This window comes from Lytechinus variegatus, chromosome 5 (assembly GCF_018143015.1).
Source record: "Lytechinus variegatus isolate NC3 chromosome 5, Lvar_3.0, whole genome shotgun sequence".
Lineage (NCBI taxonomy): Eukaryota > Metazoa > Echinodermata > Echinoidea > Temnopleuroida > Toxopneustidae > Lytechinus > Lytechinus variegatus.
Window position 1 is genome coordinate 34010139 of NC_054744.1, and position 16228 is coordinate 34026366.

General features: G+C 33.7%; 1 protein-coding gene across 2 annotated transcripts in view; it reads left to right on the forward strand.

Moving 5' to 3' along the window:
- Positions 1-2044: 2044 nt before the first annotated feature.
- LOC121415979 (furin-like) overlaps positions 2045-16228 on the forward strand; it is a 51825-nt gene continuing 37641 nt past the window's right edge. Inside the window, exons 1-5 of one of the 2 annotated variants that reach the window (XM_041609391.1) lie at positions 2045-2710; positions 7901-8002; positions 8585-8701; positions 9536-9664; positions 10908-10984. In XM_041609391.1, coding sequence (XP_041465325.1) covers positions 2513-2710; positions 7901-8002; positions 8585-8701; positions 9536-9664; positions 10908-10984 — 623 coding nt within the window. In that variant the 5' untranslated portion in view covers positions 2045-2512. Of the gene's footprint in view, positions 2711-7900; positions 8003-8584; positions 8702-9535; positions 9665-10907; positions 10985-13574; positions 13652-16228 lie in introns of both variants that reach the window. The other variant, XM_041609393.1, reaches the window with a different exon arrangement.

The following is a 16228-nucleotide window of genomic DNA, read 5'->3' on the forward strand; positions in this document are numbered from 1 at the left end:
CCTTTATTTTCTATTTATTCATTATTTTTATAATTTTCATTTATGGTGCGGGATTATACCCTAGGAATTGCTTAAAGAGATGGTCCGGGCTGAAAGTATTTATAGTTAAATAAATTAGAAGTGTGTTTTCCTTCAAAATGCATTTTCAAGTCAAAGAGAAGTTGGAGAACTAGCTAGGATTTTCAAGGACATGGTCCGAACGTCCAAATAATAACGAAGGCTGTTAGGAATGTTTCAGAACGTTCAGAAAAAAGAAAAAAAATGTGGGATGAAAAACCGGATAATTCAGAGATGAAACGTCTGATGAATTTACTTGGACAGGGATGGCGCTATAATGTGGGGGCATTTAAAGGGATATGATCCGGGCTGAAAATATTTATATCTTAATACATAGATTCACTGAGCAAAATGCAGAAAATTTCATCAAAATCGAAAAAAAATAACAAAGTTATTGAATTTTAAATTTCAGCAATATATTGTGAAAACAGTCGTTACAAATATTCATTAGGTGGGCTGATGATGATGTCACATCTCCACTTATAGGTTTATTCATTTTTTTTCCTCCAAGAACAAGAAAATTGGATTGACATATTATTTAGTGCATTAGATATTTATTGCTGCAACTTATTTCATTATAAGGGAGACATATTATTCACACAAGTATGAAGCAAATAATGAAAAAATATGATTTTATGTAATAACACTAAGAAAACGGAAAGTGGAGATGTGACATCATCAGCCCGCCTAATGAATATTCATGACGACTGTTTTCACAAAATATTGCTGAAATTTAAACTTCAATAACTTTATCATTTGTTATCCGATTTTGATTAAATTTTCTGCATTTTGCTCAGTGAATCTATGTATTAAGATATAAATATTTTCAGCCCGGATCATATCCCTTTAAATGCCCCCTCGCCTCCATGTACATTATAGCGCCATCCCTGTCCAAGTAAATTCATGAGACGTTTCATCTCTGAATCATCCGGTTTTTCATCCCACATTTTTTTTCTTTTTTCTGAACGTTCTGAAACATTCCTAATAGCCTTAGTTATTATTTGGACGTTCGGACCATGTCCTTGAAAAATCCTAGCTAGTTCTCCAACTTCTCTTTGACTTGAAAATGCATTTTGAAGGAAAACACACTTCTAATTTTCTAAGGAATACAAAAGTTAGAATAGACCTTAAGTACATATAAAAGAAAAAAAATTGAATGTGAATTTATTAACCAGCGGATAAACTTCCCAATTCATGATCAAGAAGTAATTCGATACTGCTCAGTAATGGCAACCGGGGTGTAAGAGGGAGGGCCCCGGTCAGAACATCCTTCATAATTATTTTTTTTGTTTTCAAATTTGGGGATTTTTCTTGTTCATGCATATAATACATCTCGATTCCATGGATCTGCTCCCTCGCATAAATAATGTCATAAGTCATGGTGCGGGGAAGGGGCGGATCGAGTCCCCAGCCAATCTTTGCCTTCCACTCCTTCTCTATATTCATAAATCACATTTTTAAAAAAATTGCTGAGAGATTTAGGCTCTACAAAATTAAATTTGTAAGCCAATGGTATAGGCCTTCCCCCGACCTGTGGCGTATTGAGCCAAAACATTTTTTGAGGGACAAGATATGGCGTATTTGGCAAGATTTGTTTTTAAAAAAGTTGCGAGCGAGCGAGCAGAAATGTTGACATTTATTGATATCTAATTTGTGATAGATTTTAGATAGTTTTGAGAAAATGTTATTATATTAGTTCTTTCTTTGATATTTTTCCTATCATAATTTTCTCTTGTGATTTTTAATGGGGAGGGGGGGGCAAGCGCCCCCAAGGCCCCCCCCCCCCATCTGCACGCCACTGCCCATTTTTACCCTTATGCTTGCAGCTATATTCAAGTTTACGATATCAATGTAATCGCCGTTTATTTATTTGTGTACATGTAAAGATAAATAATGTTTTGCACCACTTTACAATAAGAATACTTATTGAGATCGGGGGATTATAAGCTGATGTTATGACGTCATGATAAACACGGAGTTCTATCATCACGGCCGGCCGGAAGTAAATGAATCCGCATCTGTCCGACAGTGATCGCCGCGTTGAAGTCGTCAATTTTGTTAATTTCTTTGCTAATTTGGTGTGAATTTTCATGATTCAGACAGCACTGGTGTTTATCCCTCTCTTTTGTGATACAAAAGTACTATCGGGCATGATTAAAGAACAGTAAAACTCCGGGACAAGTACCGGTATTAGCCCTGTGCCAGTGCCCGAGCATTTTTCCACGTAGCGGAGACGACCAGGCGAGTGCCCCAGTTGTGCCCCGGTCGAGTCAGTGCTTGAGACCGTAGACCGAGCGACAGGCGCTGAAGCTGAATTGGGATCCCGCTAGCTAAATTTCAAGTCAAGTCCCAGTTGGCTAAGCTCTGCAGTTGTAAATGAATTGATATTGACTTAAATTTATTTCAAACTCCGATTTATCATCAGGAACATCAAATACGTTTCATCTACACCGTGATGGAGTTTGGAACCACCTTTTCTGTTTTATTTTGTATTATTCTGTGTGAACTTTGTTGTCTGTCTTGCTCTTCTTCGTCATCAGACAATCACGATAATGGAGGTTTTTACACCAATACTTATGCAGTTCATATCAAAGGTGGACGTGCAGAAGCAGAAAGAGTAGCAAAGGCTCATAATTTTGTATATGTAGGAGAAGTAAGTCCACAATTCACAACAACTTTTTTTGAAGAGGTTTATTGTAGTTTGTACATTTCATTTAAGTTAAGATGTTAAAAATTCATGAGCTGACCTATTGGAAAGAAGCTTTAAAAAATCAACGAGATCTATAGGCTTATGCCTAGGCCCTAGCATGTAGGACAATGTTGAGATTCTGCTAATTAAAATATATAGATCGATGACGATGTGGGTTTATTTTACTTTAGCGTTGACAATAATTAATAAAAAGTTGAATAAGAAGAAAATGTGGGGAAAGAAGAAGATCACAATAAGTGAATATGTAGAAGAATATAAAAATAAAGAAGGATGAATGGAATAGAAAGAGGATTGGGGAGGAAGAGGAGAATGAGAGGTTCTCTGGAAATGAGTACCGTACGCTGCCCAATCGTCGCTCAGTTTACGTATTTTCCTTTTCGTTTCATTCAATTAGCTACGATGCCCTTACTTATATATGTCATCTGAAAGAAAAAATACTGGAAAATTGTTTCATATGATAATAATTATATGTCTTCCAAGCACCGATGTGTAATGCGCCGTTCTTGTCACCCCTTGCGCCTGCCCCATTGCCGCTCACCACTGCCCTAACCCCGCTCACTTAGCGCGCGCATTCATACATGTATATAAGGCCTGACTTATTCTTTTTTCTACCTTTTTTACTTGCACTTCTGAGTGAAAAAGTGTGTAATTTTGTTGTGATTGAATATATTGTTGACAAGTTTTATAGTACAATACACTATATAAAATGTTCCTTTACCAAGTGCAATTATTTTTAGGGTTGTTGCTTTTTGTTACTGATCTACGCCCATATCATTTTTTTTTATCCTTCAAACTATATTCCGTATTTTTTTATGAAATATATTTATAAAAAACCTTTCCCGACAATTTTTTCACTGATTACAAATTGTCTAATTATATGAATATGATTCTAATCTATTCATGAATTTTATGAGTGTATAATTATTATCTATCTATTTATTTCGGAAATGAAAAGTATATGAAATTCAGTGGAACATAATTGTAGGCTACAACATATCAGAGTATAGATTGAGCACCCACTGGACTGATAGGATCAAATAAATTACTGTAGTAAATAAAGACCATTTGACCCTGTCCAGTTCTTACATAAAATCGGAAGCGGGTAAAAAGACTCAGCATGAACAAAATGCTTTAAAGAACAATATATATATAATAGAATATAGTCAAGTTAACTTAATATTGATAATTTACAACTTATAAATAAAACGATATAACATGTATAAAGCTCTTTTAGCACATTCACCATTCAAAGAAATCAACTTGAGTCCCCTCCGCATTTCGTCCCTTCCGCTCATTGCCCCCTGATGCTGTTTACCATTGATTTCCATTATTTTTTTACTATTAGAATTAATTATTTGCATTCTCCTTCAGGTTCTAATTCCAATTTGTTGCTTTTACACTGTCTTGACTCATTATTTACAAGTATTCGTGTATCCCCCTTTTTTGTTTACTTTTCGTTTACTCTTTTTTATAATTATTTCCCTACTTTTTCTTGTGGTATTGATATTTTATGGGACTCTCACTGCATATTCTTAATTTGGAGCCGGCTTCAACCAACTTGCTTTGCTTTTACGTTTAGCTCCCTCATATCCACAACTCACATTTTCTTTCTTTATTTTAGAACCAATTACAAGAATACATTTAGTACTTTTTTATATTGTTGTATTATATATTTTTACGATATTTTGCTTATCTATGAAAACTTTTATTGTATAATATTATTGTTTGTATTGAATTGTTGATTTTTTTAAAATGTGAAATGTTGATGTGAATAAACCTTGAACCTTGAACACTGAAGTCCGATAATAAATAAATATATATATATATATTTTTTTTGGGGGGGGATTCCCTAATACTGACTTTCATTAAAAAAAGCTCATCTTGAAAAACAACAATAAATATTTACTCGCTTGTTTAAGTTCACATTCGAACTCCCGTCAATGTAGATAATCGGAGAGAAAAAGACACTCAAGAAAATTCGATTTGTTCAAAATATATTGGTCAATTTAAATTTTAAAAAGGAAATCTCCAGAAACATGACAAAGTTTCATCTATTCAAATCAATCAGGAAACTACTGACCGAGTTGGCTTCTATAGGCCTATTAGCGGGAAACTTTTTCTTATATTCATTTAAATTCCTTATTTTATTTATATGAATCAAATAGGCCTACAGATAATGGGCCTATAACATGAAATATACGTATCATTAGGCTCATAAGCTATCACAAAGGCCTAATTGCACATCTATTGGATGTGACGTGTATCAAATCCTTGTTTAATTCCAATTGAATTATCCCTAAATTTCATACTCAGAGTAAGTAATCATAATCATCAAAATATGAATAGGCGACATAAAAACAGCATAACGATCGATAATATAGCCTTTATAGACTTGCAGGGGCCGCGGAACCAGGGAGGGGCTTCATCCCGAACAAAACAAAACTATCCCTATATCAATGTCTCTAAGTTGTCTGTACGTCGGTATGCAGTCTTTAATAAGAGTTGAAATTGATATACATCTAAGTCTCATTTTTTTATCAATTGATGACCCTACGATTCGTTATAGAGCAAGATAATTTTGGTAAAACCTTTTCCAAAACACTTTGGGCCCGGGCAATGATTACAATTAAATCTCGAGATACCTCTGGTGAACAGTGTTGAAATAATTGACAAATTCTTTTGATTATCCTTCAACATTTCTGTAAACGTCAGCTTATCTGCCTGCTCCATGATAAATCGTTGACGACCGAGGGGCCTTTGCCGTCACCCTCAGCTAAAGGAAAAGCGGAAGAGAGAGGGGGAGAAAAAATTGAAGGAGAAGTGAGAGAGGAAAGTGTAAGAGTATAAAGAAGACAAAATGGCTGCGTCGCAAGGAAGACAACAACGGAAGGGATATCAATCGAGGCCGGAAAAGGAAAATAATAAAGTGAAAAGAAAAAATAATAGGAAGGAAAATAAAAGGAAGAAGACAGGAAAATGAGAGTTGGGGGACCGACAAATACATTTCATTTAGAACAAAATATCTATTCAACTCGCGCTTCGCGCCCGCATTGCCCTTTTGTTTCATTATTCATGTCTTGTTTCCAAGTCATTCTCGGTTTGAAAGTTAAAACATCAGTGCTTTAAATGTCTCGTTTTTTCTCTGAATATAATACTCTCATGTGAATTTTGTTCATGACTGAATTTATATGAAACTCGATCTCTTTTTTAAAGACTTACTTTATTATTCACGTATATGCAGTTATAATCTGCCCTAGCTAGGCCTATACTGAATTATGACCTGAAATAAAGTCAGACATTCCTACATTGTTTACAGTTAATTTTCATCTCATATTAGATTCACGAGTTGAATTAGTAGAGTAATCAGGTGTTTCCATGGCAACTTACCATTACCATGCATTCAAATGAACTTATCCATGCTGAACACTCTGTTGTGTTCGAAATTTAATTTAAATGAGTTGGTCGAATGCAGATTTTTGCATTTTCCACCATTCATCTTTTCCCACAATGTGATTTATGATGACAATTCAATAAATGCCCCCAATGTACAGGGCCAAAGTTCATTGACCTTAAATTACCGTTGACCGTGGCATGACCGGAACTCACTATAGGATTTTCACTGACTCCCTTATTTCTAGTAAGTTTCATGATAGCTATAGAAATCAATAGGCCTACTACAAACTTATGAATTTGAAAACCTTATCCTGTTTTAAGATTTCAATGTTTACGACGCCGCGCTCGCGTCGACTCGTCGGAAAAAGCGGCGCCCTGTCTCTACAGACAAATTGTATTCTTCTGCGAGAAAGATAAGCCGTTACCATGGCAATGGATCTTTTGCAACTAATACTTTGATGGCTTGATAGGCGTAGCCTATATCTAGAAATTTATTCTGGAAGGCTAAGAATGATGATTGGACCATTTAAATATTGACAGGGGAATATACCATATAGGCTCAATATGTTATTTTGTTAAACATATTAATCCGTTGCCATGGCAACGGCGGAAGAAGGCATGTATAAAACTGGCAACAAGCGCATTGGTTCAGCACCCTCAAAATACAGGAAATGACACAAAAATATCAGATTCTAAAGAAATGTCTACTTGAAAAATATGACGATTCCGTTTATAGGCCCTATACTCTAATCATGATTATCTTATACAATCAGGGTGAGCGGAGTTAGGGCAGGCTTCTATTTTAAGGTATGCCCTTGCTAATTCATTCACACAGCAAATATTCATTCCTTAGAATTTGTCATGTTGACATATCTAGGACCTCTCTCACCTGCGAATCATACATTTTCATTCATCATATAAAAATATAACAATTTTCACGTGTTTTTAGGAGTTTTTAAAGTGATTGAAAAAACCTTAATCTGGTGAAGTTTCGGTGCAATTGATCGAAGTTCAAACAGTTATCGGGTTACTTTACACTTTAACGCAGTATTTCGCGATGATTTATGAAGGGATTAATTTTGTTTTTCCATACTTTGTTTTTTCATGTAATGGTCTCCTCTTGGGTGCTTAATTATGCGAGTATACAAAACAATAAAGAATTTGAGACGAATTTAAAATGATAATCAAAATAAGCAGCGTGCGCATCGCGCTTGTGAGGGTGAGCGACAATTGGGCAGCGTACGGTACATACATGTAGGAGATGGCTAAGGGGAAAGAAACAGTAAAATAATAGAATCTGTAAAAGAAAATAATGAAAGAAAATTTGTTACAAGTACATGTACACGTTCATCTTGAATGAATTCACAATGGGTGATTTCAAGTTCGGTGTTAGCCTTGGTGTTGGTGTTAGTGTTGAAATTTTGATTGCTTCCCCTAGCTCCAAAACTTATTCAGATTTTGTAAAACTGATTCAGATCACATTATTGACATCTTAACAACGAGTGAGTGACTTTTTGGGACCATCATCATTTTATGTTTGGTGTTATAATCGTGTAAAAATTTACCCAACACCAACACCAAAAGGTCAACACTGAACTTGAAATCACACATTGTCTATTTGGCTTGTACAGTATCATCATGTATGTTGTGTCCTATTTATTGCTTTGAAGACAAATTATTTGTTCATTTAAAAGATTGATAAAGCTTTATTAAGTTTCTTCTCTCATCATTGCTTTTTAGATTATTGAAGACCACCACCATTTCTTAGATGAACATCACACTGTGAAACGGTCAGCATCTCACAGTCATGTGAGGCATCAACATCTCTCAGGGGAACCAAAGGTTAGCACTAAAATAAGTACACCTGTTAGGTACCAGTACTAGTAGCTACATGTACATATATTTGATGATGTACATGTATGAGAAGTTTTGTCCAATTTAAAGTTATGATTTTGTCAGTAGACCCTAATTTCAGTTGAAAAAAAAAACAAAAAAAAAAAGCCAAAGGGGAAAATTGATTTCCCTTTAAGTCTGAAGATATGCATGTAACTTGAAGGTCAACCATTTGACAATTCTATGAAAGGTTTAACGTTCCTGTTTTTAATACTATTTTTTTTTGTATTTTAGAGGAACACATACAGATATTTTAAAATGATGAAACAAACCTTAAAATCATTGACTGATCATGTGAGAGCTTGCACATGCAAAAAATGCATTATTTCAAATGTTTTCTTTGCAAACTTTTCAGGACTCAGGTATAGATTACAGTAAACTGGAGATTATGACTATTCTGCCTTTAAATAAAAAAGGGAATTCATGTTTACCAATCGTAACAACAAAATAGAACAAAAAAGGTTCTGCATCTGCTTACATGTACATGTATACAGTGCATGTGTACCATGTTCTCCATTTTATTTCATTCAGGTACTATGGTTTGAGCAACAAAAAGCCAGGAGCAGACAGAAGAGAGATTTATTAGATTTGGGAACAAAGCCTTATAATCCTCATCTTAATGACCCTCAATGGCCCATTTGGTATTTGGTAAGCAAGTTTAAATCCATTTCCATTTAATTCTTTGGGTAGTGTTTGCATTTTTTTAAATCTTCGTTATTTTTTTTTATTTTTGTTTTGTTTTGAAGGTTCGTTTTTTTAATTATTTTCATCTAATTTTTTAAATTCATTTATGTGTATTAATTTATTTATTTATGGATTTATTTTTATTCATTTTTTCAATTATTACAATCATTAAATATATATATTTTTTGCTGGGGGGGGGGGGTAGTCATTGTCTTGACCTGCATGTATATGTACAGTACATTATTTTCATTACTTCATCTTGTCACTTTTAATATTAATAATGGAATCTGATTTAAAAAAAAATTGAGTTATAAAATAAGACATTATAATTGAATTATAATTACATTTTGCTGCACTTTCCTACCTTTATCTGATGTTTACAAATGTGATATGATGCTGATATATATACAGAAATTGAACCAAATATTTTGACTGGTAGTATACATGTACATGTACCAGTGGTATACTTTATATGTGCACCTAATCAAGAGTCTTCAAGCGGCCCCTGAGTTACTGAGGTTAGGCTGGCCCAACGTACAGATCTGGGCACTGGCAAGATTTTGCCTTATTTAGCGAAGGGGCATGAAAGTGCATCAAAGCTTGCGAAGGCTTGAAATTTGAAAAATAAAGTCTTAGATTTCTCATAATCTCTCTCTTTAAATATAAGGCCTAGTATTTAAAAAAAAAGTAATTAAGTGAGATTATGATATGATTTTAATTGCCGCATATTCTTTTTGGAATGAGAGCATTGTTAAAATCAATTGACAACTACAACTTATGTCTTCTATTTAATAACAGTCGAGAGGGCCTGGTCTAGATATGAATATATTACCCGCATGGCAGGCAGGGTATACAGGAAAGGGCGTTGTGGTCTCCATACTGGATGATGGTATTGAAAGAGATCATCCAGACCTTGTAAGAAATTATGTAAGTATCGCAACATTTCAATTCATATCTAACTTTTAATATTTCTTTATAGATATTTTGGAATGGTGATGTTTTGTTTGGTATTCTGTTGTGAATCTGTTGCTGTCAACTTGTCATGATTTTATTCAATGAAGTTTACCTTATTTGCGTTTTCTCTCGAGATTATACAGTCCTTTGTGAATTTTAGCAATTTTTTTTAGTCTCACTGTCTTTCACGAAACTTTTTATTTTTGAATTAGAATGCATGTTTCCTTGTACCACAAGTGTGATTTTGTGATACTGTGAAGTTCAATATATGTCTTATAATTTATGCAATGTGATTCTTTTTTCCCTTTTTTTTATTTAAAAGTAAAATAGCTGAAATGATCAGATTGAATGTTATTAAAATAAAACATGTTTTATATTCTACTAATAAATGATATTAAAATGAAAGGCAACACATGAATATGCTGAATAAATCAGTTAAAAATTGTGCTTGAAATTGCGAAGAAACGTTTTCCATTTGATAATTACCTCCTTTCCTGCCACCAAAATGTCAATGTGACTCTTGGTTGGAATTGCCACTCACAGTACTGGTTAAGTGGGGATTAAAATTGTTTGAATGTACATGTACATGTAAATATAAATCAAGCAATTCTTTTCTGGAATCTTGAATTGGTTGCACCCCAAAAGCTGAATCAAATCCATGAAGCTACTTGTATTTCATGTACACACATCCTTCATATAGGCATGTGGGGGATTTTTTCCTCCTCAATGATGAACCTTCTACATGTATTTCGTAATGATCTTTCAACTTGTATGATCTACAGACTCCATATGAAGTATAATGTATGTTCGCAAATTAGTTGAATTACAATGCTGCAAAACAGAAGTTCAATGAATAAATGGTGACAAAGTATTATGCAAAATGTTTTTTGTGATCGTTACATGTTTATCATTTTATATCAAGTCCCATCTGGGCAATTCCATAAAGTGGTCAACATTTTTGTGCATCCGACCCCAGTTTTTCTCAAATTTTACTTCACGTCATAACCTGACCAAGTCATGGTTATTTGACAGCATTACAGACTGTCATAAGAACCAAAAATCAGAGACAGGAAATTTCATGAAGGTCCCAAATATAGGGGGTCGGACATACATATCTAATGAAATTGCCCATCTTTATGCTTGCATTCCCTACAAATGTATTTTATTTTGCTATTTACATCTAAATGTTATATGTGCTTTGTGTATGTATGTGCAGAGAAGGAATGCTAGCTATGATGTCAATGGTAAAGATGATGATCCTGAACCCAGATACAACTTCAGCAATGAAAACAGGTGCCTATCTTTCTTTTATTTCACACAAAGTTCACTATTCCCATAATAATCAACTCATATTTAAAGGTGCCCTCTGAAAAGTCAGAGCCACGTCCTTCGTGCGGAGAATCCCGCAAGCGGCCTTTCATTTCCATGTCTCACACTTCATCAGCTAAAACAATCGGGAGTGCAGGCAAGCCGCTACGAAAAGACGAATCGTGCCTCTAGTGTAGTAGGTTTCACGGTACACCATGTATCTTTCTTGGGCAAGTGTTGGTCCTGAAAAGGACCACCCAATCTCCACATTGCGACAAGTGTGTTCTTGTCGTCTTCAGGAGAATGAGGATCCCACAATATGTTGCCCAAGCAAGATACATAGTGTACCGTGAAACCTATTACATTATTCTTCTTCGCCATGGAAACCTTCAGAAGAATCATGCCTCTATTGTGGAATTCCTGCCTATATGCAGCAGAGACTTTTGACAAGGTACCTTGTATTAAAAAAGGGGAAAGTTGATATGAAAAGCTAAAAGGTAATTCCACTTTTCTCTCTTGACTTCCTCCACTGATGCATTCTCTTTTAACTCTAAAAATGTTCGTCTTTCACTTTTATGTTGTACGTGTATATTTCACATGAACATTCATATTTTGCATGTTTGCCTCTTGAGATGAATTTCACAAGAGGTTATTTTGCTGTCATTCTCCCTTTAGTCCTTGTTATACTTGTAGTTATGCCAATCTTGAATACCGTATGTTATATATTTTGCTAAAATTACATAACACCAAATAGTCTGCAGTACATTTTGTTTATTGTACATACTGTACACAAGTTATTGCATGCATATTAACATTGTCACGCTAACCTGTTTTTAACCTGTTTGTTTGATGTGTGTATTTGTGTTGGTATTAGTATGTGAGATATTAATAATACTTGTATAGTCCTCATGTAGTACTTTGTGTGTTTCATATCAGAATTTGATTGCTTGATTAATAGCCAGAATGTATGGATTCTTTGGAATAGCTGTCTTTCTTTCTCTTTTTCAAACCCCTCTTTTATTTCAAATAGGCAAAATGTGTTGCACATTGAATTAATTCTCATATTTCATTTTGATTTGATCTGTGACAATAGAGCTTCTACCATATATAAGCATATGAAATTGCATTTGACAGTCGACCCTTGAATGTTTAAAAATTGATTTAATTTGATATATTTTATTTTATCTTTATCTATTTTTTATTCATTTATTTGTTTTTTATTTATTAATTAATTTATTTATTATTATTATTATTATTTTTTTTTTTGGGGGGGGATTGTGCAAAGATTAAAACATTTTGCTCCTGACCTGACTTTCCTTTGATTGATTACAACTAGGGGAATGACGTTCTACCCTTCTCAAAGTAAATAAAAAAAAGTGACAAGATATAAAATGAATAAAATAAAAGATGGGGAAAGAGGAATGTGGGTTGTGTAATGCTCCAATAGATATTTTTTAGGGGAAAAAATGTCAACCATCATGATGGTTGCCCCCCCCCGTGTCATTGTATCCTGGTGCTGCCATAGATTGCAACCAAATGCATCTTCAAATTCCCCTTAGCATTCAGTTTTATGTTTCAAGCTCTATTAAACCCAAAATAATCCATCACTTACTTTTTTTTTAGATCTTATCTATTTTCCACTTGTAGGGACCCCTAGGCAATAATAAACCACCTGATTGTTTCTTTCTGGAATAATTATTTGTTTAAGTAAGATAAATTGATGTTTGAGTATGCCAAGCTGGGGGTGCAACAATTCTTTAATAGAGCACCACTGTGACTGTAAACATGTATGTGTACATGTACTAAATATTAAAAGTTTACATGTGTATGTACATGTGTATACATTTCATACTGTAGATAGAAAATTTATTACAACCAGCCAATCGAGATGATTAGTGAATTCCAGGATTTTATCATGGAACGGATATGATTCATGGTTATCTTGTTAACATCAGAACATGCCAATTTTTAGATCATTTTATTATTCATGCCTAATCCCCCCATTGTCATGGTCACTGTGATACTGCTCAAATCTCTCATGTACATGTACTAGGCATGTAATCAAATCACAATTATAAAACAACAATATCAGTATTAGTAATAAGTAAATAATCGTAATGTTAATGACAATGATAATGACAATGATAATGAAGATGGAGTAATAGTATTGATAGTGATGATGATGATGGTGATAATAATGGTGATAATTACAGCAGTAGTAATAATATAAAAAAAATGAGAAAAAAAATAATAAGAACAACAATGACAATACAGTTCAAATGGCCACCTACATACATGTACATTGTAGCATTTATCTGTCACATACACTGTAGTGTCAATCGAAGGGATCTTTGACAAGAATTTCTTTTGTAATTTGGACATACATGTAGATGATTGAACAATTTCTTTGCATTACCATTGTATCAATGTGTGCATTGATTGAGTGTATTCTTTTACCATGAATGAGGAAGATGTTCATTTCTACTTCATGCACCTACATGTATGTTTCCAACTAACCTTGTCTCTCTTTAAACTTGCATCTGCTTTCATATGGATCATTTGATTGGTTGATTAGAGGGGCGGAGCTAGTTATGATTTGAATGACCAGGATTCTGATCCTGTGCCTCGATACGACAAAAAGAGCATTAACAGGTTGGATGTTAACATTAATGTTGTGATTAGCATGGACATTCTGTGTATGTTTCAGTGTATTTCTTCCGTTTGCTTTGTACAATTAGTGAAAAAATGTGTTTTTTGTTACATCTTCACTTTAATCTGAGCTTTTTTTCCCTTAGTGTCACTCACAGAAATATCTACCACAATACTATACTACAGTGCGTATAAAAAAACACGGGACAGATTTGAAAAGTCTATAAAATTTTTGTTTCAAATTATGATCTCTATATTTTGGTGTCAATAGGTGCTCTCAGGTCTTATCCTTCAAATGCCATTAAAATAATTTAGTTTCGTTCATGCCTGAGCGAACACGGAATGTTTTTGTCTGGGGTTAAAAAGGAGGCTTGCGCCAAAATGGCATAAAATGATAAATATGATGGTCGGACTTCTTGCTAATCAGCAGACTTCCTCTTAACCTTTTCATTATCTTTGCCATAATTTTTTAATTATGCGGTCAAAATTCGTTTCCAAATCTACTTATCTGCTTGAATATTTCTGTTGTTCCTTTTTAGTATGTTCTCTTTCAGCTTTGAATATTCCTTCTTTAGGCAAGAACATTTTTTTTAACCGAAGAATGGGAGAGCGTGTATTTTTTTCTTTCAGATCCTTTCATTTTGTGCTACAAAGGAGGTTAGTGTGCCTTTGAACAATGGCATGCTGATGGATGGGGGATCTGGATGCCCCCCCCCCAAAAAAAAAAAGTGGAAGGAAAATAACAGAAAACATAGAAAGTGAAATATGATATCATTTTCTGAATATTACATGTATGTCAAAAGCACAAAATTTGATATTTGAGATCTGCCATATCTTGCTCCTTCAACATCGACTCAATAGGCTACACCATTGCCATTGAAAGACATGAATCCTTTCCTGTTTGTCCTACCATGGACCTATTTGTAATAGGGCCATGGTCCTGCCAAGCACATAATTAAACTTGGTGAAGGATTCAATAACCCCTTGAAAATAGGATTCATGTCTTTTAATGGTACCATAACATAATTTGTTTCACATAATAAAAGGATTTGAATAATTACAAATTCTCCCAATTAATAATGCAAATATTCTTACTTGGGTTGACAAAAAGTCTTCTTTTCTTACATATGAAGGAAAATTCAAAGGTAATAGAAGTTTGAATGAAAAACAAAATAATTCAAGTAAATAAATAAATTTGTTAATGAAATTTGACAGCATAATTTGAAAACTACAGCAAAGATAATGAAAAGATCACGAAGAAGTCTGCTGATTGGCCAGAAGTCTAATCATCAAATTTCTCATTTCTGCCATTTTGGCGCAAGCCTCTTTTCGAACCCCCGACAAAAATGTCCCATGTTCGCTCAAGCATGAACAAAGTATATTTTTAAAAATTGCTTTTCAAAGATAAGACATCAGAGCATCTATTAACATCAAAATATAGATATAATAATTTGAAACAAATTTTTTAAAGACTTTTCAAAACTGTCCCGTTTTTTTTATACGCACTGTAGTGTAACATTGTGGTAAATTAACTTGTGCATACATGTAGCCTATATATAAACTTCTTCTACATCTTCATCACTACATTGTACCACTTTACTATTTGTACTTCTACTACTACTTAGTACTTCTGCTGAGCACTGCTTCTGCTGCTACTACATGTACTACTATATTCTCACTTCTTCTACTGTGACTATTAGTAAATTTTCTTCTCACATGTACAACTATTATATAGTAGAGTACATGATTTCCTGCAAAATATTTCAATGAATTTGGTAAAATTTATCTCACATTTCATGTAGCTCCCTATAAAAATGCTTCCTAAAAATTAGTCCTAATGTAGTCCCCCCCCCCTCTCAAAAAAAAAGAAGAGAGAGAAAAAAAAACATGTTTCATGTGTAATGTTAGTAAGTATCTTTAGGTAAAAATCTTTCCATTTAAAATGGAAATTAAAAAAAAAGAAAATTTTATATTTTGATATTGAATGTAAAACTTGGCAGGTTTACTAGCTTTTTTTTGGAACATTCTACAATATTCTGAGTCATCCAATATGCAGAAAGAATCTAGCAGTATTAGACACAAAATTGAATATAGGCCTATACAAAAAGGAATTTTCATGAACACCTGTGCCTGTGCCAATGTATGTATGGCTTGTCTAAAACCAGCTTGCCTGTGTATGTGCCATTGTAAAAAAAAAATAGCACTGATCTCTGTAGCTGATATACATGTGCATCAATTATATTTGCATGTTTGATCTGTCCTTGAAAACTCTCGAGTTTAATATTTGTTTTTAATACCGTAATTTGTTTGATGTACAATGTATGGATAAATAATGCAAATTTGTTCAGGGTGAAATTTTAAAGATTTTTTTTATAGATTGTTTAAAATGTGGAAAATATGTTTGTTTCCTTTTGAAGTATTTTTTATCATCTAATTTTAAAACTGAAGGAGAAATATTTGATGTATCTTTCGCTCTTGCTTGTCAGACTATTAAATGCTTTAGAATTATTATTAGTATAGATTATTATATATGTTATAGTGTGAAGTGTCTATGGGATACTGGGAATGATTTTGCTCACA